Below are 24,823 nucleotides of genomic sequence, written 5' to 3'. Positions count from 1 at the left end.
TGTCTGTAGGAAGTGGGAGGAATCGAAAGAGAAGTTGTTGAGGTTGAGGAAGAGTTCGGCTAAGTGGATGAGGTGTCAGTGGAGGGGGACTGGTCGGGCCTGCAGGACAGGAAGAAGTGGAGGGCCTTTGGGCCATCTGCATGGGGAATGCAGGTGTTTAAGGACCGGATGCCCATGGTAAAGATGAGGTGTTGAGGACCGGGGAATTGGAAATTTTGGAGGAGGTGGAGGGCGTGGGTTGTGTCACAGATGTAGGTGGGGCGTTTCTGGACCAAGGGAGAGAAAATGGAGTCATGATAGGTGAGATAAGTTTGGTGGTGCAGGTGCAAGTGGAGACAATGGGTCAACCAGCGCAGTCAGGTTTGTGGATTTTGGGAAGGAGATAGAAGCGGGCGATGTAGGCGAGGCCAGGCGCCAACTCTCCAACACCTCCTCCTACTGCCCCCTTGATCATGACCCCACCCTCGACCACCAAACCATTATCTCCCAAACCATCCAAATCTCATCACCTCAGGTGATCTCCCACCCACAAGCCTCCAACCTCATCACTCCCCAACTCCGCACCGCCCACTTCTATCTCGTGGCTTAAATCCAACTTTCAGTGCAATTGGCACGTAGCCAAAAAAAATGAAAGCTGCAACCCAGCACTTTTTACTGTGTCACTAGTTTGCTGCCTTTTCATGAAGGTATAATTCTGATCATAAGAGTTCAGTAACATCAGCAAGATAGAATTTGAATCGAGACCAGATGTGCATTTTGTTGAAGCTCCTATGCTAGACATTATGAGTGCCAGAAGAAGCAAATAATCTGGCAAATATGCAGCAATGTATTAATACTCTTTCATTCTATGTATGTATATATAAAACACAGAAAATAGAAATTGTTTGCCAGTACGGTGAAGATTATATTTCCTAATTAGTTATTCAGCCTTAATTTAGATATTACATCTCCAGAAGCTATGGCCACTGATTGTGTTACCTTAATCTTAAATGAAATCTCAAGGAAATAGATAGGAGCAATATTTAAAACTTTAAAAATATATATTTAATAAGTTAGTGTAGATCAAAATAAGAAGTAAAACTTGTGTTTCTCTTATGATCTCTATAGTAGACCATGAGATATTTTATTGTCCTCTCCGAAGTGAATTTGGAGGCATGGGGTATTTATTCTGGCTAAAGCATTAGGTTTATGGAAAGAAGACCCATGGACTGCATTTCTACCCTGAGATCAAGGCAAGCCTATTTGTTGACAGTTAATAAGCCTGCTTAAGATCTTTAGCCTGGTGCTGCTGGTATTCAACTAGTAGTGGGCAGGGCACTTGACACAAAGAGAGCCAAAAAGGCAATCTCAGACACCATGAGCCTCCCTATTGTAAGGTATTTAGTGTCTGATTAAGGCTAGCTTCAGGAAGGAAGGACTCGTATTAACAGTCATCCTCTTGCATGTTCTTCTCATATGACTGCTTAAGTATCTTTTCCGTCTTTCCTGATACCTTCAGGAACCTGTGGATATGTGCTCCCAATACGAGCAAAATAATGTCTTTGGGAATAAAAAAAAGTTTTAAATTTGGTAGAAAAGAAAAAATTGAATTGTCTAAGAGTAACTTGAATTGTCATATAAAGCTTAATATTTAGCAGACATACATTGAACAAAATTTCCATTATTTTGGTTAAAAGAAACCTTTCCTTAATTTACAGGGAGGCATGTGAAAGAGGTTTTCTTTTGCAATTTGGCTCCTTTTCAAAAATTAGTAGTTCACAGTTTGTTAAATATGTACTGCAAGTTTTATATTAACAGGGAAGTTTGCATTTTGCTAACTCTCTTTTGGTATTTGAATGTAAAACCTGATTAATCATTTTCTGCTGTATAATGTAATCAGCAACATTTACCTCAAGGGCAAGCAATCTCCTGAAAGTACCTGTTTCTTTCTCAACAATTTTGCTCCTTGATATTCACATTTATAAGTTTTGGCATTGGTGAAAATTCATTTGGTGTAAATCCCCTGAAGGATGTGTTGATTGGCAAATCATTTGGGAAAGTAGGCAAGAGTGGACAACATTAGATTCTTGACATCTAATTCTCTAACCAAGACTCGAATAGTGAGATGACAATCTCTGCAATGAGCAGACAGTGGTCTATTTACAACCATTCACATGTAGTAACATTATTATTATCTCATTTCACTTTACTAATATGTAGTTTCCTGTTCTCTCACTTGCCAGATAGAATCTAAGTGGCAAGAATTCCTGATGTGAAAGTCAGAGCAAGTACCTGATGACTCCAGCTCATCACATATTCCTCCAAACGTCCATCTTGGACAACAGTGACCAATATCTCAGTGCACACTCCATGGGAAGTGACCACTCAGATCCCCTCTCCCTATATGCAAACCAAACATTCTACAGCTTCACGGCACAACTCTGAACCACTTATATTATAATTATACCTTCAATTCTGCACTTTGAAGTATTTGCACTCTGGAATGACCAGGGTACTTTTCTGGGCTCCCTGTATGTTTCCTTAGCACTCACTTACTTTGTGCCTACTTGGATGTATGTCTTACCTTGTTTTTTTTTGTGGTTTGCTCTCTCATCCAGAGAAAAATACTCACAGTTTTTTCTGTCTTGTTTAATGTAGACACAAACCCAAGCAGTTTATTGTAGTTATCAGCAGTGACTGGTTGAAGGAATAACATCACTGTGTGGCACCATGCTACGTCAATCTCAGATCTGTACCACTTGCCAGCAACCTATGCGGCAACTCACTGCATGTGCTTTAGTCAAATGGCTGTGTCTGTGAGTCTAAGGGTAATTAGTGCTCAGTCAGTTCAAGGGAGGCAGCCTTCAGTCAGGGTAAGTCATGAGCTACATCTGATACTAGTCTAATTGACTGCTTGAGGTATCCGGTCATGTAGTTTCCTGTTCTCCCACTTGCCAGATAGAATCTAAGTGGCAAGAATTCCTGATGTGAAAGTCAGAGCTCCATGTGCAAAGACTATACGGAATTAAACTGCTCTCGTGACTGTGTATGTATACAAGTTTTTTAATTGAATAATATATATTTTTTAAATTAAAAAAAGTAGAGTTCAGGCAGTAGAACAGGTCAGCACAACAGATCCACGACAACTCTGGGAAGTTAGTCAGAGACTGCAAGCGATTGGTCAGGGTCTGGTCACATATCCATCAGAAAAATAGGTGGAGTAAGTGTTTTTGTTTTCATCTGAGCAAGCAGGCTCTACTAGTGAGCAATCTGAGGCCCTGCAGGAGTCAATTACAATAATGAAGCATTTGTACAGTACCTAGTTTGGGACATCTGTGGTTTCAGAATTCTGCATGTGAAATACATGCAGTGAATAACTATGTGGAATACAAATCCTGGTCACAAGCAAAGGCCACAGGTCATTACAAGTTGATGGAAATCATCTCACTGAGGCAGATGTAATCACAGGTGATATTAAGCTGTGGGCCACAATTTACAAAGATGATTCAAGGTGTCATGAATTGCATAGGGTGCAGAGCTGATTCCCTCTAACGTAGAACTTTAAATATTTGATGGCATGAAATACTGCCTTTCTTGAGTAATGTTGGACTGGAGTTAGGGAGAAGAATGATTCAGGAGTCCTAACGCACTTACAATCTCTTGGGTAATGTGGTTTGTGCTGCATACATCAGAATAAGATCCACTATGTCAAAAGTCCATGTAGAGACCTTCATAGGCCGTATGATCATGATCTTCAACATCATAAAGTGCAACAGCATCTGGCACTAAAGGCCAGATGGGATTTGATTGACACCTGCTTCCAAATGATGAGTTGGGTGAAGCGATCATCCATTGACTGCAAATTTGTAATTTTTGGAAAGGCAAGGCAGCCCTTGTTTGTTGTCAGAAACAAGTGCAACATTTTTTTTATTCCACATTTTCTCATGTACAATAAGTTAATGTTTTCAGCTATTTGTAGGCTCCACAGCATGTGATACTCCCACATTAAACAATGATGTTATACTGTGCTTGGTGTTAGGGAAGGAATAGCACTCCTGCAGGCAGAGTTCTGACATGATTTAGCATTAGAAATGGGTAGCTTCTGTAGTTTTGCTCTGGTATCTGACGTAAAGAGGTAAGGCATTAATGAATGTGATATTCTATTTCCAATGAAATATCACTCTGTGTACTCTTAGAAGTTTTTCTTTTCATTTCCTTTCCACTATGTATACTGTGAAAGGCTGTTCCTGGCTGGCAGAGTTGGATTTGGTACACAGCTGGGCTTTAAATATGGCACTGGCAGTCCAAGTCCCAAAAGGTCCTGACAGCAGCAAGTACTTTGACTGCTGGTGAGAGCACAATAATGTGACAGCAGCATGGTAGGGATATGGTGCATACATAGTGAGGTGAGCAATGGAAAATTCCACGTGATTACTCAATAGAGATCACAGAGGGAAATCCTCCATGTCCTCAAAGTTGACACCTAGTTGATGTTTCCGAAAATTAAGCCCTTTGTTTCAGTTATCACAATTGTCTGAAAGAGGCACAATTAAAATTGTGCAGCGTAATCACTGTCCCTGGAAGTCAGCTTAACACACAACCGTGCTAAGAATGAAGGAAGCACAAGTAGGTCCTAGAGATTTGTGGGAAGCTATAGGTTCAGGTGCAGGGCTTTGCACAACACCTATTCATAATGTGAAAGCTCTTGCAGTTCAGTGAATTGAATGATATTTTTTCTCAATGGGATCATAGTTCATTAAATCCAGTGCACTTTGCATTCCAGCTGCAGCTTTAAGATTTTATTGTGTACCTAACTGTCTTCCTGCATTTCTAGAAAATGTACTTTATTTGGTAGTATAGCACTGACTATTGCTGAAAAATAAATACCTTATGACAAAGTTTTTGTCTTGCCCTCACTAGGTGCTTTCACAAGAATATCAATTCAAGGGGGAGAAACAATATTAACACTGCATGCAAGGAGAATGTTGATTTGCTGACAAGTGAACTCTGAGTGGTGATTGTATTGCCATGAAGAATACACCTATTAGTGCTAATTGACAATTAACAGCCAGGCTTTGTTTAAATTTTAATCCAGGGACGTTCACCCTGATTGGTCAGCGGATTGCCCTGAACATTGAACCAACAAATGTCTGTTAGCTATTCGTTAAGTTGAAACAGACGCAGTGCTGCATATGTTCTTTCTCTCTGCAAAGGACACGATATTGTGTATACATATATGTACACACAAGAGAGCCAAAGTCTGACTGACAATTCTATATTGGATGTCAGTGAAATTCCTTGCACATTCAAGATGAATGGCAATCCTAATCAAATCATTTCTCATGGTTTAGGAAAACAGAAGTCCAGCCAGTAGCTAGGAAAACCACCAGAGACTTTGGACCCCGCCAACCTGCCGGCATTTGTGTGCAATATCATAAAACTGATGATACTAGATCAACTGGTGAGTCTGCATCTCTTCCAAAATTGCATTACCTAATTTTTACTCCATTATTCCCCATCTTAATAAGAAGGATAATTATTCCCCTCCCCGTGTTAAACAAATGCAATGGCAAACTAAAAAAAACAATCACATGCCAGCTATCAATAATGAAACTTATTATTAATGAAACTTCTCAACAGCAAAATTAACTCAGGACACCTTGTGCTATGTATATTTGATTTCATAACGCTTCAGTAGGAAGGTTACTTCTTAAATAAATTACAGATAGCACAAGACAGGAGATCATAACATCTTCCAGTCAAACTAATTGTATAAACCGTTCCTTTGAAATCGATTACTCTAGGTTCACACTGAATGGATCAATTTGAAATAATCCATTAACATGAGTTTATGCAAGTTAGGGACCAAGTGAATGAATTTTAAGTTCGTTGTAACTTCAGAGGCAGAGCTGCGGAAACTGTGGAGCACTGATGCATACCGCCATCAACATTCAGCTTTCTAGTGTTCTGATTTACAATGAAAAATATATAATTCTCTTTTTTATGTGTAGATTTTTCTTTCTTGCAGGATGTAATATCATGATAAATGTGAGACTTTAAATTATTTGGCCTATTTTTGTTCATTGACTCCTTGTTGATAGCTGTATATCGTATATAGCTACTTGAATATGGATTGCAACCATTTTTCTTTCTCAACAGCTGCTTTATTATTTCAGTGCAATCACTGAATGGAAATATAACGTGACAAATTTTAATAGATTACAAATTAACAAAATCACACCAAAAGCATTAGAAAAACAACCGAAATATTTTCAAATTTGGAACTGAGCAGACATATTGTATTATTATTACTATGGCTACATATTTTTGAAGAACATTTGTGTTTTATTTTAAAGCAACAAACAATCAGCTGGTTGAACTCTATGACATTTTGAGTGAAGCCATAACTTTCTTCATGTTGTCTCCTGCCCATTTGTTTGGGTCCCAGGCGAGGAACCAACCTGTAAATGTTGGGGGCTCATACCCCTGTTTCATTATGACGATTGGAGTCCCTTTGTCCCTTCCAGATGGATCTGAATCAATGTAATGTTTTGCTGATAGGGGAAAGAAAACAGATCAATGTCATAGATTGTGCGGTAAACTGTGAATGTTTTATTAATATGCATTTTCCAAAAATAAGTAAGCACATCATTTTGAGAATGGAAGCTGGTTCTCTTTTAGTGCTTTGCAGTGACTGCCTTACTCAGCTCCAATAAATTCATGGAAGAGCCATAAAAATCCCATGAAATTACGTTATCAAATGCAAATCTCTAGAGATATCCTGATTAAAGTCAAACTCTAGAGTTTTGATAAACAGGCCCATGTTCAAAAATATGGAGAGTCATAACACTAAATACTACAACACAAAAGTTCTTCAATCTTCAAAACAAAAGATAGTTTCAGCGAAAAGTTGGGAAAGGCAGGAGCATACAAGCATGCAGTCTAGTAGCAGAAATAGGCCATCCAGCCCCTTGAGATTTCACTGAGATTTATAATGAAAGATCATGGTTTTTTTGGTTTGTGTTTCGAATTCCACATTACCACCTACCCCGGATCACCTCTGATTCAGTTGCCTAAAAAGAATGTGTCTGCTGTTGCCTTAAAAGTATTCAGTTACTCCACCTCCACCACCTTCTGAGGAAAAGTTCCAAATTCTGACAACCATCAGAGAGAAAAATCTCCTCATCTCTATCTTAAAAGCGAGGCCCTTAACATTTAAATAGTGCACCCGTAGTTCTGGTCTCATCCACAAGAGGAAGTGCCCTTTTGTCACCCTTCACTCTTCTAAATTCTAGTGGAAACAAGCCCAGCCTGTCCAATCTCGATCTTCACTAGAAAACTCACTGACTGCAGCATCAATCTAGTAAACCTCCAATGAAGCACCCCCAAGGCATTTACGTCCTTCCTTAAATGAAGACGTTAAAATTGTACACAATATTTGTGGTGTGGTCTCACCCCCATTACCCAATAAAACTGAAACAGATCATTCTTACTTCTTTGATAATAAAATGTGAGGCTGGATGAACACAGCAGGCCAAGCAGCATCTCAGGAGCACAAAAGCTGACGTTTCGGGCCTAGACCCTTCATCAGAGAGGGGGATGGGGGGAGGGAACTGGAATAAATAGGGAGAGAGGGGGAGGCGGACCGAAGATGGAGAGTAAAGAAGATAGGTGGAGAGGGTGTAGGTGGGGAGGTAGGGAGGGGATAGGTCAGTCCAGGGAAGACGGACAGGTCAAGGAGGTGGGATGAGGTTAGTAGGTAGCTGGGGGTGCGGCTTGGGGTGGGAGGAAGGGATGGGTGAGAGGAAGAACCGGTTAGGGAGGCAGAGACAGGTTGGACTGGTTTTGGGATGCAGTGGGTGGGGGGGAAGAGCTGGGCTGGTTGTGTGGTGCAGTGGGGGGAGGGGATGAACTGGGCTGGTTTAGTACTCTCTTGTAATCTCTTCGGCCTTGAAACTGCTCGACCATGTCCTGAAGCAAACCAGGTACCACAGCCACATCACCTTTCTCAGCACCTGCCTACGGAACCAGATCATCCCCAAGGGACTACAGTCCACATTTCAGCTTTCCCAATTTGGCCCCAACCGTGACCACCTCTACACCCAGAATATTCAGACCCTTCAGAAGCGGTTCTCCCTGCGAGTCCTGAAACAGACACTCGCAGCCATGCGCCGGCACCTCCAGGCACTGCAATCCAGCCTGCCCCAGCTCAGAGCCTCCCTCTCCCAGACCTGCAAAGGACCCCTGCTGTTTTTTATCCTCCGCAGGATCCACAGACTGAACACCCAGTTCCACTCAGCTTTACTGGACACCAAAAATCGTAAGTACAACCTACTCACTGGCCCCTGCCACCCACAAGAGGATTCCTGCGCCTCCCAAATCCCGACTCTGTCCCCGCCCCTCCCCCACCATACACCCGCCGCCATTGACCATGAGGACACGGCCGGAGACCCCACCGATGACGTCACATCGGCCTCCGCCGGCCACAGAACTTCCGGAACCGCTGCTGCAGTCACCACCTCCACGTCCAGGTACTACAGCCCACACACCACCCTCACCTCAGCTGCTGCCGCCCACCCCGATCCTCCCACCGCCGACGGAACCCCGCCCACGGTCGACGCCGACGGAACCCCGCCCACGGTCGACGCCGACGGAACCCCGCCCACGGCCGACGGAACCCCGCCCACGGCCGACGGAACCCCGCCCACGGCCGACGACATCATCGCTCCGCCCACAACCTCCACAGCCTGCAACCCCAGAGGAGACAGCCACACTGAGCCCTGCCGAATCTTCACCATCCCCCCAGACCTCCCACTGACTGAGGACGAACGGTCAGTCCTGAGCAAGGGGCTCACCTTTGTCTCCCTACAACCACACATCAACGAATACCAGTCACGGTCGGACATAGAGCAGTTTTTCCGCCGTCTTCGCCTGCATGCCTACTTCTTCAACCGGGAACCCAACCCTCCTTCCACTGACCCCTTCACCCGCTTCCAACACAAGTCCTCCTCCTGGACACCACCCCCAGGCCTCCTACCCTCCCTCGACCTCTTCATCTCCAACTGCCGTCGAGACATCAACCGCCTCAACCTCTCCACCCCTCTCACCCACTCCAACCTCTCCCCCGCAGAACGGGCAGCCCTCCGCTCCCTCCGCTCCAACCCCAACCTCACCATCAAACCCGCAGACAAGGGTGGCGCAGTGGTAGTATGGCACACTGACCTCTACATCGCCGAGGCCAGACGCCAACTCTCCGACACCACCTCCTACCGCCTCCTCGATCATGACCCCACACCCGAGCACCAAACCATCATCTCCAACACCATTCATGACCTCATCACCTCAGGGGACCTCCCACCCACAGCCTCCAACCTCATTGTTCCCCAACCCCGCACGGCCCGTTTCTATCTCCTTCCCAAAATCCACAAACCTGCCTGCCCTGGTCGACCCATCGTCTCAGTCTGCTCCTGCCCCACCGAACTCATCTCCACCAATCGGACTCCATTTTCTCCCCTTTGGTCCAGGAACTCCCCACCTATGTCCGTGACACCACCCACGCCCTCCACCTCCTCCAGGACTTCCAATTCCCTGGCCCCCAACACCTCATATTCACCATGGACGTCCAGTCCCTGTACACCTGCATTCCGCATGGAGATGGCCTCAAGGCCCTCCGCTTCTTCCTGTCCCGCAGGCCCGACCAGGCCCCCTCCACCGACACTCTCATCCGCCTAGCTGAACTCGTCCTCACACTCAACAACTTCTCTTTTGACTCCTCCCACTTCCTACAGACTAAGGGGGTGGCCATGGGCACCCGCATGGGCCCCAGCTATGCCTGCCTCTTTGTAGGTTACGTGGAACAGTCCATCTTCCGCACCTACACAGGCCCCAAACCCCACCTCTTCCTCCGGTACATTGATGACTGTATCGGCGCCGCCTCTTGCTCCCCAGAGGAGCTCGAACAGTTCATCCACTTCACCAACACCTTCCACCCCAACCTTCAGTTCACCTGGGCCATCTCCAGCACATCCCTCACCTTCCTGGACCTCTCAGTCTCCATCTCAGGCAACCAGCTTGTAACTGATGTCCATTTCAAGCCCACCGACTCCCACAGCTACCTAGAATACACCTCCTCCCACCCACCCTCCTGCAAAAATTCCATCCCCTATTCCCAATTCCTCCGCCTCCGCCGCATCTGCTCCCACGATAAGACATTCCACTCCCGCACATCCCAGATGTCCAAGTTCTTTAAGGACCGCAACTTCCCCCCCACGGTGATTGAGAACGCCCTTGACCGCGTCTCCCGCATTTCCCGCGACACATCCCTCACACCCCGCCCCCGCCACAACCGCCCCAAGAGGATCCCCCTCGTTCTCACACACCACCCTACCAACCTCCGGATACAACGCATTATCCTCCGACACTTCCGCCATTTACAATCCGACCCCACCACCCAAGACATTTTTCCATCCCCACCCCTGTCTGCTTTCCGGAGAGACCACTCTCTCCGTGACTCCCTTGTTCGCTCCACACTGCCCTCCAACCCCACCACACCCGGCACCTTCCCCTGCAACCGCAGGAAATGCTACACTTGTCCCCACACCTCCTCCCTCACCCCCATCCCAGGCCCCAAGATGACATTCCACATTAAGCAGAGGTTCACCTGCACATCTGCCAATGTGGTATACTGCATCCACTGTACCCGGTGCGGCTTTCTCTACATTGGGGAAACCAAGCGGAGGCTTGGGGACCGCTTTGCAGAACACCTCCGCTCAGTTCGCAACAAACAACTGCACCTCCCAGTCGCAAACCATTTCCACTCCCCCTCCCATTCTCTTGATGACATGTCCATCATGGGCCTCCTGCACTGCCACAATGATGCCACCCGAAGGTTGCAGGAACAGCAACTCATATTCCGCCTGGGAACCCTGCAGCCATATGGTATCAATGTGGACTTCACCAGTTTCAAAATCTCCCCTTCCCCCACTGCATCCCTAAACCAGCCCAGTTCATCCCCTCCCCCCACTGCACCACACAACCAGCCCAGCTCTTCCCCCCCCACCCACTGCATCCCAAAACCAGTCCAACCTGTCTCTGCCTCCCTAACCGGTTCTTCCTCTCACCCATCCCTTCCTCCCACCCCAAGCCGCACCCCCAGCTACCTACTAACCTCATCCCACCTCCTTGACCTGTCCGTCTTCCCTGGACTGACCTATCCCCTCCCTACCTCCCCACCTACACCCTCTCCACCTATCTTCTTTACTCTCCATCTTCGGTCCGCCTCCCCCTCTCTCCCTATTTATTCCAGTTCCCTCCCCCCATCCCCCTCTCTGATGAAGGGTCTAGGCCCGAAACGTCAGCTTTTGTGCTCCTGAGATGCTGCTTGGCCTGCTGTGTTCATCCAGCCTCACATTTTATTATCTTGGAATCTCCAGCATCTGCAGTTCCCATTATCTCTCATTCTTACTTCTTTGTTCAATTTCTCTCATAATGAAGGATAAAATTCCATTAACATTCTTAGTTACACATGGTACCTGCATACTTACCTTTTGAAAAGGTCTTTAAAGAGAAAATCTAAACAATTCACTAGAACAGCAAGGTGAGTGATGTCAAAATACTAGTTCCATTAAGGAGGTAACTAAAAAAAATGTTTGGTTGGTATTTTGGTAGCTGGGCATCTTGGGGCAAATGAATTATCTTAACAAAAGAAATAAAGATAAAATAGAATAAACCAAACACAATCACCATGTGGCACTATCACTGTGTTAAATGGGATCGTCTTCGACAAGGGCTAGCATCTCAAGACTTGGGATCCATGAGGCATTGTGGGCGATCAACAGCAGCAGGCTTATACTCCAACACAATCTGTAACCTCATGGCTCAGCATATCTCCCACTCAACCAATACCATTAAGCCAGGGGGTCAACCCTGGTTCAATAGATAATGCAGGAGGGCATGCCAGGAACAGCACCAGGCATAGCTTAAAATGAGCTGTCAACCTGGTGAAGCTAAACAGCAGGACTACTTGCATGCCAAACAGCATTAAGCAGCAAATATAGAGCTAAGCGATCCCACAATCAATGGATCAGATCTAAGCTCTGCAATCCTTCCATGTCCAGTCGTGAATAGTTATGGTCAATTAAACAGATCACTGGAAGAGGAGGGTCAACAAATATCCCCATCCTCACTGATGGAAGATCCCAGCATATCAGTGCAAAAGATAAGGCTGAAGCTCCAGCCAGAAGTGCCAAGTGGATGATCCATCGTGGCCTCCTCCAACAGTCCCCAGCATCACAGACAGCAGTCTTCAGCCAATTCCATTCACCCCAAATGATATCAAGAAATGGTTTGAGGCACTGGACATTGCAAAGGCAATGGGCCATGACGACATTCCAGCAATAGTACTGAGACTTGTGCTCCAGGACTTACTGTTTCCCTAGCCAAGCTCTTCCAGTACAGTTACAACACTGGCATCTATCCAACAAAGGGTAAAATTGCCCAGGTATATCCTGTACACAAATAGCAGGTCAAATCCAACCTGGCCAATTACTGCCCATCAGTCTACTCACAATTATCAGTAAATCAATGGGAAGTGTTATCAACACTTCTCAGCAATAACTGCTCAGTGACATCAAGATTGAGTTCTGCCAGAGGCCACTCAGCTTCTACCCATATTATAGCTTTGCTTCAAACATGGACAAAAATGCTGAATTCTGGAAATGAAGCAAGAGTGACAGCCCTCCTTCTGGGGCCTATTACATACCTGAATTCAAATATACTTTAAGTAACCTCTTCAATGGTTTATCCCACATTTCTGCTTTGGAACTAACTCTTAACCTTTACATGTACTTCTGCCATAACACTATAGTTGAGTTCTGAGGAAGGGTCACCGGACCCAGATGTTAACTCTGTTTTTTCCCTTCACAGATGCTGTCAGACCTGCTGGGCTTTTCCAGCAACTTTGTTTTTGAACACTGTAGTTGTGTTCTTGTGCACCCTCACACTATAGAAAATCATCATTAAAAAATAACATTATAGGGATATGGCTACAGAAAATTGCTATACTGTACAGTAGAAAGTTCATGTTATCCAAACAGGGTCCACTATTCATCAATTGTGTTACAGCCAATTCACATAATGAAACACATATTATAGCCAAACTACCTGTACTTTAGGGTAATCTAGTTACATGAAGAGTATCTTCTCAGGAGCACTGGTCTGTGTAGTCATATTCTCCAAAGGATTTCAATGACTTCTCCAAATTCAAAGTCAAGCCTAAAACCAACCCAGCCCCTCTCTCTCTGAATTATGGCTGTTTCCTTTAAGTTTATAAGAAGTTCTAGAAATCTCTATCAAACTCTGAGGCCTCATTACTTACTGTGATGTGTCAGAAAAACAACCAAATGTAGACAAATATCCATTGGTAATGCATGAAAACCCATTAATTCAAAGCTAGGCCTCCAATATGTTTCTTTAAAAAAAACCATGTTTGCAGAAATAGTCACAATTATTAACTTCTGACGATCAAAAAATCTACATTACTAAACCAAAACCAAAACTCACAATAAATGACATTAAATATATATAAATATTACATCATGCCATCTAACAAAAAACCTCCTGGGACATCCAGTGATCTGACATATTGACGTAGCTTACTTTCTGCCTGTAGACCATATGTGTGCCAAGCATGGCCTCCTGCAATTTGCATCTTCCTGCTGATCCCCTCTAGTTTATGATGCTATAGGTCTTTGTGCAGTGGGCTGTTACTATTCCAGTAGCTGCTACTTCTGTTATTACTGTTCCTCTTAGTCCTCATCTGAGGTCCAAAGCAATATAGCATAAGTGGGACACAAGCTCAGATAGATCAGAGCTTCAAAGTGTAGACCAGATATACAATCCTCCAAAGTGTAGGAGTTCTAAAGTCACCTGTTTACACAAATATTGTTAACGAAGCTTTTCACACAAGCTGACATGCCAACAGCTGTGAGGTGCCAGTATTTGTTATCGTATTTCTCTGTCATGTCTTCAATAGCAACAATTCCCGCTGTATTCTTGCCTGGCTTTCACTGGGAAGTGCCAAGCAATTTGGGACACCCATAGGTAGTAAATTGCAAAAAACAAAGTTAATATCGCTGTAATTGAGAGATTAATACATTGAAGTTGACAACTCACTTTTCCAGAGGATTTTACATATAATCAGCCTAATGCACTGATGTTCAGTGAGGAAGGTGGTGGGTTAGAGTCCTAATCGGGACATTTTTCAAGGACTTAATTCCCTCCCAAGCCCAAACCTACAAGTTCATCGATGTTAAAGTTCCTCTCAGGAATTTTACAGTGTCATTTTTACAGGCTGAGCGAAGAGGATCTAATGTGGTTCTTAAACGATAAATCTGAATTTTATGATGCTATTTTGATTGGCTACGGTTGTTGCAAAATGTTTTTAAAGAGCCGAGGGCTCCTAATTGTAAGAATGATACAGCTTTATGAACCTCAGATCATGACTTGTAAATATTTTATCCATTGCTTTCATTGTTTCAAAATTATTTGAGTAGGTACTTTGTATGTTGGCAGCTATATATAAAATACCTGCTCTAACATCTCTTCATAAGCTGGTCACTAGACAATGTGCCTTCTTATAGTTCAATGTTACTCTGATGAAATAATAACAGATCACACACAGGAAATGACACCAAAAAGATGTAATCATAAATTTCAGATTTATGCCTCTGTAACACCATAAACACTACACTCGAAGGGAAATGAATTACTTTTATCTTTTAATTTTTAAACATCAAACAAAATAATTGTACGTGTATCACCACTTCACAAAATTTTAGTTGCTAATTTAAGATAACTAAAAACAGGTGCAGAATCAAAAATTAAATCGGTAGTTGCTACAGTAGGAGAAACAGCCACAGCAAACACTGCTGTTCCATTTGGAGGAATTGCTTGCATCTCCATAGGAATTGATTGGAACAGACAGATTTCATTAGGAAATGGTGTATTAATATTGCACACAGCAGTATAAATGGCATTGTTAAATATGTTTGTGATATTGAAACTGAATGACAGTGCCAAAGTAGACTTTAACAAAGTGTGGAGCTGGATGAACACAGCAGGCCAAGCAGCATCTTAGGAGCATAAAAGCTGACGTTTCGGGCCTAGACCCTTCATCAGAATTCTAGGCCGAAAGGTCAGCTTTCATGCTCCTAAGATGCTGCTTGGTTTGCTGTGTTCATCCAGCTCTACACTTTGTTATCTCGGATTCTCCAGGACCTGCAGTTTCTATTATTGGCAAAGTAGACTTTTACCAGTTTACATTTATGCCAAGTTGTCTGATGCTGTTCATCAAGGCTGAAAAGGAACATTTTTAATGTGAATATTTGTGAGCTCCCCATGGCTTCACTGGTAAACCAACACAAAAGTGAATGATCACAGTTCAATCCGTGGCCTGTCCTGATTTGGCTGAACTCAGCTGGGATAGCAGTCATGGCCTCAGGATAATGTCCAATTCTTGTGAAATTGTATCCAAGCACAAGCCTGGACCTTTAGGAAGCGTTTAGGCAAAAACTGAGAGACAGATCAGACTGAAAGGAATTAGGGGAATGATTATGTTTACATTCTCTGGGTCAGGTGAACCCTTTTCTATTGATCATTCCTACTGTAGCTGAGCAAAAGTGATTCTGCTTTAATCCCTCCCTTTCGAAAATTGTAACGTGAGACATAAGGATAATTTACACTTACCTGATTTCACTGATTCAGTTTTCTCCACTTCATTGGCATCATTCCCAATCCAGACAAACACCTAAATATTAACAGATAATTGCTTTATGAACCTCAGATCATGACTGTAAATATTTTATCCATTGCTTTCATTGTTTCAAAATTATTTGAGTAGGTACTTTGTATGTTGGCAGCTATATATAAAATACCTGCTCTAACATCTCTTCATAAGCTGGTCACTAGACAATTAGAATTATGGATTAATTATGGTTACATTACATAAAATTACACAGAAATGCATTTAACTGATGCCATTTAAAAATAATTGTTTTTGGTTTTTTTAAACTTGAATTAGATCTATATCTCTGTATGGACTGAATGCCAATTGAAAGGCAGATCTTTTGAATCTGTGTCAATGTTACAAAGAAAAACAACATGAGGAAAATAATGGAAAATGCCCAAAACTAAGCACGGTGATCACCGAGCATGAGTAACACACTCTTGTTCATTGTGATACAGGTTGCATGAAATTCGCTCTGTCTGCTAATTTAAATAACAGTAGAATGCAACCTGATTCTCAACATGCTGTTGCATGTTTAACAGGAAAAAGCCCTAAGTTCATATAAGGTGAGACTACTTAAAGTCAGACACTAGCTCGTAAACATCGCAGCAGGCGGTGGGAGTGATTCGGGAAAAGAATTTCTAACCTGCAAGAAGAGTATAATACAAAAAAGCTAAGCGAACACTCCAAGACTATCAATGCAATGTTAGTGTTTTGGCGCAGGAGGTTGTCAGGAGGTGGAGAGCTCCCTGAACCATGGGGGACCAGGAGACCCTCGAGAAAAACATTGAGAAAGTAATAGGAGCAGGTAGCTAGAAAAATGGCTTTCCTGCCAGCGATTAATGCCAGCTTTTAGGATCTCAGTACAGTATTTCATGTAGTACAAAAAACAATCAGGGTCTTTGAATGTGGTTTCAAATGGTAAATCCCATCAAATGCAATATCGCCCAAAGTACTGCTCCTTTCATCAAACCTCCATTGTTGCGCACTGCCAACTATTTGACCAGTCAGCCATATCACCTCAACACATTGCACCACACTCACTCGCAGACTTCCCTTTCTCTTACGGTATGATATAATGCAGCACCTAATTAACAGTTGATCTGAGAGAAGTGATTATGCTGGCCATTGGCAGGCCTGAATCAGACTTTAGTGGCATTTTCATACCTAGTCATCATTTTGACATTGAATATCCACTTCATATTACAATGTCTTCAGTAAAAACTGAAAATGTTGTTAGTAGCATGTCCTGCTTTCTCCCCTCCCTCCCCTCAGTCCTCCTATGTTTGTGCTCTTTTTCTTTCAGACATTGAAAAAACTATTACACTTCCTGGATGTGGTAGGGAAGCATAAGAGTCCATGAGACCACAAGACATAGGAGTGGAAGTAAGGCCATTCGGCCCATCAAGTCCACCCCGCCATTTAAATCATGGCTGATGGGCATTTCAACTCCACTTCCCTGCACTCTCCCCGTAGCCCTTGATTCCTTCTGAGATCAAGAATTTGTCGATCTCTGCCTTGAAGGCCTTGAGTCCAAAAGGAACAACAGACAGATGCTAAAAAAGAACATCATAACTTGATCTCATACTTGCAATCACTAGCGATGTTGTAGCGTGCAACATACAGAGTGGCATAGAGATGGGATCTGCCTGTGGTGAGTCACTGGACGTGAGTGGCCTGCAGCTAGCACAGAGAAAATGGGTAATATGGGTGCTAGCTCTCCTGACGATATAAACACACACAGGTCTTGCTGCAGACGGCTCTGATAGGTAGCATATATGAAGAAGTTGATGGACATACAAAATGAAATACTAGATATGTTGACCAGCCTGTTGTAAAGCTTGCTGTCATTGTTAAAGAGCAATTTGGCACAGGGTTTTGCCCAGAGCTTGGGGCCCATCCTTTCTAGCAGTTAAGTGGATGAAAATTCCATGAAAAAATATGCAAACCCAAACATGATACTGAGACTGATGACTGATGTCTCAGGTTCCAATGGAATGTGGGGACAATTTCTGAGAATTTCCCAATATCCGAGTGTTGTTTTTGAAGCTGAGAGACTGTGCAACATCAGCTTGGTGCCATAAGTTATAAAGCAGAGGTTGGCCCTCCTCCCAGAACATTAACTGGCACTCTGGATTAATAGTCTAGTGATAATACCACAAAACCATTGCCTACCCTACCTTCAGACCTATCAACTTTTCCTGAAGTGATTTTAAAGGTCCTCTTACTTCATGTCCAAATATAAATACAAACGGAGTAAACTGAGTTGATTCATTTGTAGCATCTCTAATAAATGGGATTCCTTTATCCCAATCATTTGTGTAGCCCTGGCAATAAGCCCTCAGCATTATCTCTCCAGTCTGATGCCACCTTTCCAATGTTCACTGGGATTCAGGATGGTATGCACTTGATTTAAAGTGTTGTATATCTCAACTGCCCATGACATCTTTAAATAATTTGGTTGTAAAACTGGATCATTGGTCTGACTGAATCTGACTGGGTAAACTGTAATGGTAAAGAAAGCAAGCAACTCCTCCACCACCTTTTTTGATGTACATTCTGTAACGTAATTGCCTCCAGAAACCTGGTAATCTCTCCCTATTTATTCCAGAACCCTCACCCCACCCCCCTATCTGATGAAGGGTCTAGGCCCGAAACGTCAGCTTTTGTGCTCCTGAGATGCTGCTTGGCCTGCTGTGTTCATCCAGCTTCACACTTTTATTATCTTAGATTCTCCAGCGTCTGCAGTTCCCATTATCTCAGACACATCCACTATGGTTAGCAACTACTGGTTCCTATTTTTGGTTTTAGGAAAGGGACCTAAACACTCAATCATAACCCGCATGAACAGTTCTTCAAATGCGGGAATTGGAACAAAGGCACTAGTTTTATCACTGCCTGTGACTTTCCTACCATCTGGCAAGTATGGTGGGTACGGCAAAATTTGACCACATCTTTATCTAATCCAGACCAATAGAAATGCTTCTATATGTTAGCCTGAGTCTTCCTCATTCCTAGATGACCTCCTACAGGCCATCTGCTCCCCAGAATGTTTCCTGTCTGTATTCTACTGGCAACACAATCCAGTGAACTTCCGCCCAGTTCTAATCTGCACTAACCTGCCAAAGTTTCCATTTCCACCTTAAGATTTTATGCTTAAGGTAATAACATTCTAAAATTCATTCTGATTCCTATTCCAAGTAGGCTTTATGCTACAAATCATTTATCATTTCATTTTTGTTGTAACTCCATTAATCTGACTGAACTAAATACCTCTCTCTGCTTAGGTTTTTCCTTTACCATTTAATCAAACAGGGTGTCAGCTAAATGATCCTCAACTCCGTCATCCTTCTCCTTTGTTTTCCCTTCCTGTTTTAACTTATGGCTGTGGGATCTTGTCGCCAAACAGTCTGCAAAAAATCCAGGGTATTTTCCTTTAAACACCTCAGTTTCCTGTTTTTCTTTTGGCTTCTCCATCACTCCCACCTGTGATCCAGCTAAATTGTTTCTAAGAACAAACCATATTCCTGGAATAGCTAAATTTCCAATTATTCCCACAATCACTTCCCCTGTCTTGACTGGACTTCTAGCCTGATCTTAGAGAGGAGAACATTCATTCTCTCTCCATTTATTTCAAAGATTATCAGTTTCTCGGGCAATATTTCAGAAGGAGTGCATATACTTTCATCTCTTACTATTAGAGACTGACTATCTCAAATATCTGTCAATATTTTAACTTCTTTACCAACCCTCCGTTCTACCTGAATAAATCTTTTCCACACGGATGAAATCTTTGAAAAGATCGAGTGCAGTCTGTCCAGTCTGTGATTAGGCTGTGCACTCTCTTGCAGCTACTGGACTTCTAGAACTTCCTTCACTACCTCAACTAATCCTACTTGTTTAGCCTCTTTTACCACATCATCTTTCCCAATGTCTTTCTTAAACCACCAACACAGTGAACTTAGAAATAGTAAGAACTTCTGATGCTGGAGTCAGAGATAACATAGTGTAGAGCTGGAGGGACACAGCAGGCCGGGCAGCATCAGAGCAATAGGAACGCTGATGTTTCAATCCTTCCTCTCTCTATTTATTTCTGAGCTGGTCTTCCCCTCCCCACTTCTGAAGAAGTCGGCTTTCCTGCTCTTCTGATGCTGCATGGCCTGCTATGTTCGCACTGTGTTAGCATTCTGGACTTTGTGTGTCCTGGGGCTTTTCACCTCTTTTCAATCGTCTCGGGTTTCTTTTCTCACATGTAGTAAACTGTGTCCAGTGTGATTTATTTTTTGCTTTTCATTGAAGGATCTCCCTGTTTCCCAATTTCTAACCCTCACGGAATGAAATTGCTGTCAGAAGCTAGATTTCGTTTTATGCACTCATGCGTTTTCTGCAGCTCTTCTCACTGTTTTAACTTTCTGTTCCTCAACATGAGTTCTTATCACTTCTGGAAGTGAATTTTTGAACTCCTCTAGCAGAATAACATCTGTAAGATCCTCAAATGTCTTTTCTATCTTTAATGCTCTCATCCATCTCTTGAAATAGCTCTGTTTAATTCTTTCAAACTCGATGTCAGTCTGACCTGGTTCCTTCCTTGCATTTCTGAACCATTGTCTGTATGCTTATGGTACAAATTCATAGGCACGCAAACTAGCCCATTTTACTCCTTCATAGTTTCTTGACACCTTGTCTGACAGTGCTGTAAACACCTTACCAGCCCTGTCTATCAACTTGGTCTGAATTAACATTACCCACAGAGTCTGTGGCCAGTTCATCTGTTCAGCCAATTTCTCAAAGGAAATGAAAAAGGCTTCTACACCTTTTTCATCAAATTTTGGTAAAGTTTGAGCATATTTGTTTATATCCCTACCAGGCTGTTGGTGATGATGAGTATGCTCATCATTACGTCACCCTTGTACTTTTACTTCTGTCTTGTGAAGTCGTTTTGCTTCAAGTTCCAACTTCATCTTTTCCAATTCAAACATTCTTTCCCTTTCTTCTCTCTCTTTTTCCCTTTCTTTCTCTACAGCCTGGACTCTTATTTGCCTCTGCTAGCATCTTCTTTCTCTTTCTTTGTCCTCTAACTCCAATTGTCTAATTTATAATTTAGTATTTTTCTAACTCCACTGCACTTGACTGTTTCTCGAATATACCGAAATGCTTGGTTTACTCTGGTACAGTTTCAGCTTTCTTCTTATCCCTAGTTAAATCCCATTTTAGCATGTCTGCTAATTCAAAAAGTATCACCTTTCTCTGTTTTTCTAAACTTTTTTGGGAAATTTGGGATCCATCTTCAACCCCCAGAACCTCTTTAGCAATGTTGAGAGCCAATTTCCCCACTTTTGATTTAGCCATCAACAAGCAACAGAAATTAAACAGAGATTACAGTGTGGAGCTGGAGGAACACCGCAGGCCAGATAGCATCAGTGGAGCAGGAAAGTTGATGTTTTGGGTTAGGACCCTTCTTCAGAAATCGGGGAGGGGAAAGGGAACTCTGAAATAAACACAGAGAAGAGGGGTGGGGCTCAGGAAGGTAGGTGAGATGATGGTAGGGGAGTGCAGGTAGGCAATGGTGGGGGTTGGTCAGTGAGTTGGGAGGCGTGGATAAGTAGAAGAGAAGACGGACAGGTCAAGGAGGTGCGGATGAGAAGGAGGATTGGTCATGGATGAGGCCAGGGATGGGGAGATCTTGAAACTGGTAAAGTCTACATTTAGGCCATTAGGCTAAAAGGTCCCAAGGCGGAATATGAGATGCTGCTCCTCCAGTATCTGGGTGGTGTCATTGTGACACTGGAAGAAGCCCAGAGTGGACATATCGCCCAGGGAGTGGGAGGAGGTGGTGAAGTGGTTTGCGACTGGAAAGTGTTGTCGTTTGTCGTGAACAGGGAGCAGGTGCTCTACAACGCGGTCTCCGAACCTCTGCTTGATCTCACCAATGTAGAGAAGGCCACGTCGGGAGCAGCAGATGAGGTAGACCACACTGACAGATGTGCATGTGAAACTCCATCAGATGTGCAAGGTGTTTTTGGTTCTTTGGATGGGGGTGAGGGGAAGAGGTGTAGGAGCAGGTGTGGCACTTCTTGCAGTTGCAGGGAAAGCGCCGGGGCTGGTGGGGCTAGTGGGGACTGTGGGACGGACGAAGGAATCACGGACAGCGCAGTCCCTACGGAAGGCAGACGGGGTAGGGAGGGAAATATATCCTTGGTTGGGGGAACAGACTGCACGTGGAGGAAGTGGCGGAGAATGATATGTTGAATCCAGAGGTTAGTGGGGTGATACATGAGGACAAGGGGGATTCTATCTCTGTTTTTCTTGTGTGGAGGGGATGTGAGGGCAGATGTGCAAGAAACACAAGAAATGCAGTCAAGAGCATTTCTGACCACTGAAGGAGGGAAATTGCAGTCCTTGAAATAAGAGGACATCTGGGATGTTTGGGAATGGAATGCCTCATCTTGTGAGCAGACGCAGTGGAGGCGGAGAAATTGGGAGTAGGGGATTGCATTCTTGCAGGAAGATGGGTGAGAGGAGGTGTAGTCTAGTAGCTGTGGGAGTCGGTGGGCTTGAAATAGATATTGGTTTTGAGGTGGTCACCAGAGATGGATACAGAGAGGTCCAGGAAGGGTTAGAGAGGTATCAGAGATGGTCCAGGTGAACTTGAGGTTAGGGTGAAAGGTGTTACTAAAGTTGATGAACTGTTCAAGCTCCTTGTGGGAGTACAAGGCAGTGCTGATACAGTCATCGAAATAGTGGAGGAAGAGGTGAGGATACTGCCAGAGGGACTATTCCATGTATCCTATGAAGAAGCAGGCATAGGGTGGGCCCATGCGGGTTCCCATGGCCACCCCCTTAGTCTGTAGGAAGTGGGAGGAATTGAAGGAAAAGTTGTTAAGGGTAAAGAGGGGTTCAGTTAGGTGGATAAGGGTCTTGGTGGAGGGGGACTGGTTGGGCCTGTGGGAGAAGAAGAAGCTGAGGGCCTTTAGACCATCTGTGTGGGAAATGTAAGTATACAGGGACTGGATGTCCATGGTGAAGATGAGGTGTTGAGGGCCAACAAACTGGAAGTCTTGGAGGAGGTGGATGGCATGGGTGGTGTCCCAGATGTAGGTGGGTAGTTCCTAGATCAATGGGGAGGAAATGGAGTCGAGATAAGTGGAGATAAGTTCAATGGGGCAAGAGCAGGCAGAGACAATGGTTTGACCAGGAGTAGTCAGATTTGTGGATTTTCAGAAGGAGATAGAGGCAGGCGGTGCGGAGTTGGGAAATAATGGTCTGGGAGATGATGTTTTGGTGGTCAGGGGTGGGGTCATGATCGAGGGGGTGGTAGGAGGGGGTGTCAGAGAGTTGCTGCCTGGCCTCGGCGATGTAAAGGTCAGTGTGCCATACCAAATGCATTCAGATCCATCCAAATGCACTCAGATCCATCCAAGTGCATTCAGATCCATTGAGATCCTGGACACCTGCTGGTCAGATCCCAACCCGAAGCCCCAGTATGTTATAAAGCAGAGGTTGACCACCCCTGTGAGAACTAAAACTGAAATACCCAACGAAGAGCACCTTGCCCTATAACCTGTTAAAAAGGAGTGTGAATAATGATGTCACCTGCCTTTCAGCAACTTCTGGTGGTTAACTAAAAGAAATCCCTGACACTCACTTATATTCAAAAAGTAACAATTTATTTATCCAACTCTAACAGTGAACAAATTAATTAAACTGTGAACAAACCGAATAAACCCCTTTTAACTACTAACTATTCTTGAACTGAACAAAATTCTAATGGTATGCTGTTCCAGTAAATGCAAGTTCCACTTATGTAAAATAAAAATAAAAAATAATACATGGGGAAAGATTAAAAAAAAAGGGCACGTTAGCTCCACCTCTGCTACCACACAATAAATCAGGACATGTGTATCTCTTTTTTGCATTCATTACACACATTATCTTCTATCTTGAAGCCTCTTGGAATGATTCTAATCTTGGTGGCCTACCCAAAACCCCAGTCAAGATCAGGAACCTGCTCGATAAGGAATCACAGTTGTAACCCTCCGAGATAATATTAGGGTTGAGTTAATTCAGTTTAGTTTGGGCTTTAAATTTAATTGAACTGGCTCCAGCACATGAAACACATAAACAGGGTTAGAACAAATGAATTGGATGAGCCAAATTTAACAAATAAGTTGCTTAGCAAATAGTTCTGTCATTTACTTTTGTTGAAACTTAAATCATAGGAATTAAAGTCTGATTCCAAGTTTATCTGTGAAAACCAGCAAAAACCATAAATTATGTGGGAGTGGAATGGAATGAAGCTGAATTTTATGCTTGCATCACATTCATCGTACATATTAATTCTATGTACGGGTTTAAAAGACTTTTTTAACGGACCTGATCCCAAACATCCAATAACATGACATCATCTTCAGCTAAGTCATCCTGTGTAAACTCCCCGGGAACTTCCTCAATCTGAAAGGCAAAAAGTACTGTCATTGTCACATTACATACTAATATGTCATATAAAACAATACTTGTTAACATTATTGGTAAACTTATTTTGCAAAATGCTCATAATGCCAGCATTAGAAGCCAGCACTGTAATACATCAAGCTAGATTTATTATGTTTTAAGCAATACGATCATTGCAGACATGTTTGCATGGCTTGTCGCAGAAACTAAGTCAGCTCGAGTCATTTTACAAATAATAATCAAGTTGAAGTTTATATTTTAAAACATCTGAGGTACATGTGATATTTATGCCTGGATGATAAATAGATGACTGCCAAAAGATATCAAATGAAAGCAGATCATCCAATTTCAGAGAATCATAGCCATATTACAATCAGTGTAGCTGAGAAAATTCATAAACATGCAGTCCACGTGGAATTATTCAAATTTAATTTAAAGTAATGAGGCACAATTACCTTATCCCAGTGTTTCATGTCTCCACCAATATTGAAATGGCAGCCCGTATTAGAAATGGTGGATGAGACCTGATTCCAGGATTCTGGCCCCTTTCTTATTGTTTAGAATGTTTCTGCCCATGGTATAAGGGTTCAGGGAGTGTGCCTTTGCCAA

The 24,823-nt window shown here is 43.4% G+C and overlaps 1 protein-coding gene and 1 long non-coding RNA gene across 3 annotated transcripts in view; one reads left to right on the top strand and one right to left on the bottom strand.

Annotated features, from left to right (window-relative positions):
* The window catches only part of LOC132210950 (uncharacterized), a 28,555-nt gene that overhangs the window by 1,541 nt on the left and 2,191 nt on the right, over nt 1-24,823 (top strand). Inside the window, exon 2 of the long non-coding RNA XR_009447204.1 lies at nt 5,331-5,440. This is a non-coding gene — a long non-coding RNA (uncharacterized LOC132210950). The remainder of the gene's footprint in view (nt 1-5,330; nt 5,441-24,823) is intronic.
* Nucleotides 6,122-24,823, bottom strand: part of scin (scinderin) — a 117,069-nt gene continuing 98,367 nt past the window's right edge. For both annotated transcript variants that reach the window (XM_048556190.2, XM_048556199.2), the window contains 3 exons: nt 24,137-24,214; nt 15,724-15,784; nt 6,122-6,533 (listed from right to left, as the gene is read on the bottom strand). In XM_048556190.2, the coding sequence (XP_048412147.1) occupies nt 6,361-6,533; nt 15,724-15,784; nt 24,137-24,214 (312 nt within the window). In that variant the 3' untranslated portion in view covers nt 6,122-6,360. The remainder of the gene's footprint in view (nt 6,534-15,723; nt 15,785-24,136; nt 24,215-24,823) is intronic.

Source organism: Stegostoma tigrinum, chromosome 2 (assembly GCF_030684315.1).
Source record: "Stegostoma tigrinum isolate sSteTig4 chromosome 2, sSteTig4.hap1, whole genome shotgun sequence".
Classification (NCBI taxonomy): domain Eukaryota; kingdom Metazoa; phylum Chordata; class Chondrichthyes; order Orectolobiformes; family Stegostomatidae; genus Stegostoma; species Stegostoma tigrinum.
Note: the sequence above shows the minus strand (reverse complement) of the source record. Positions and strands in the feature narration are given on the sequence as shown.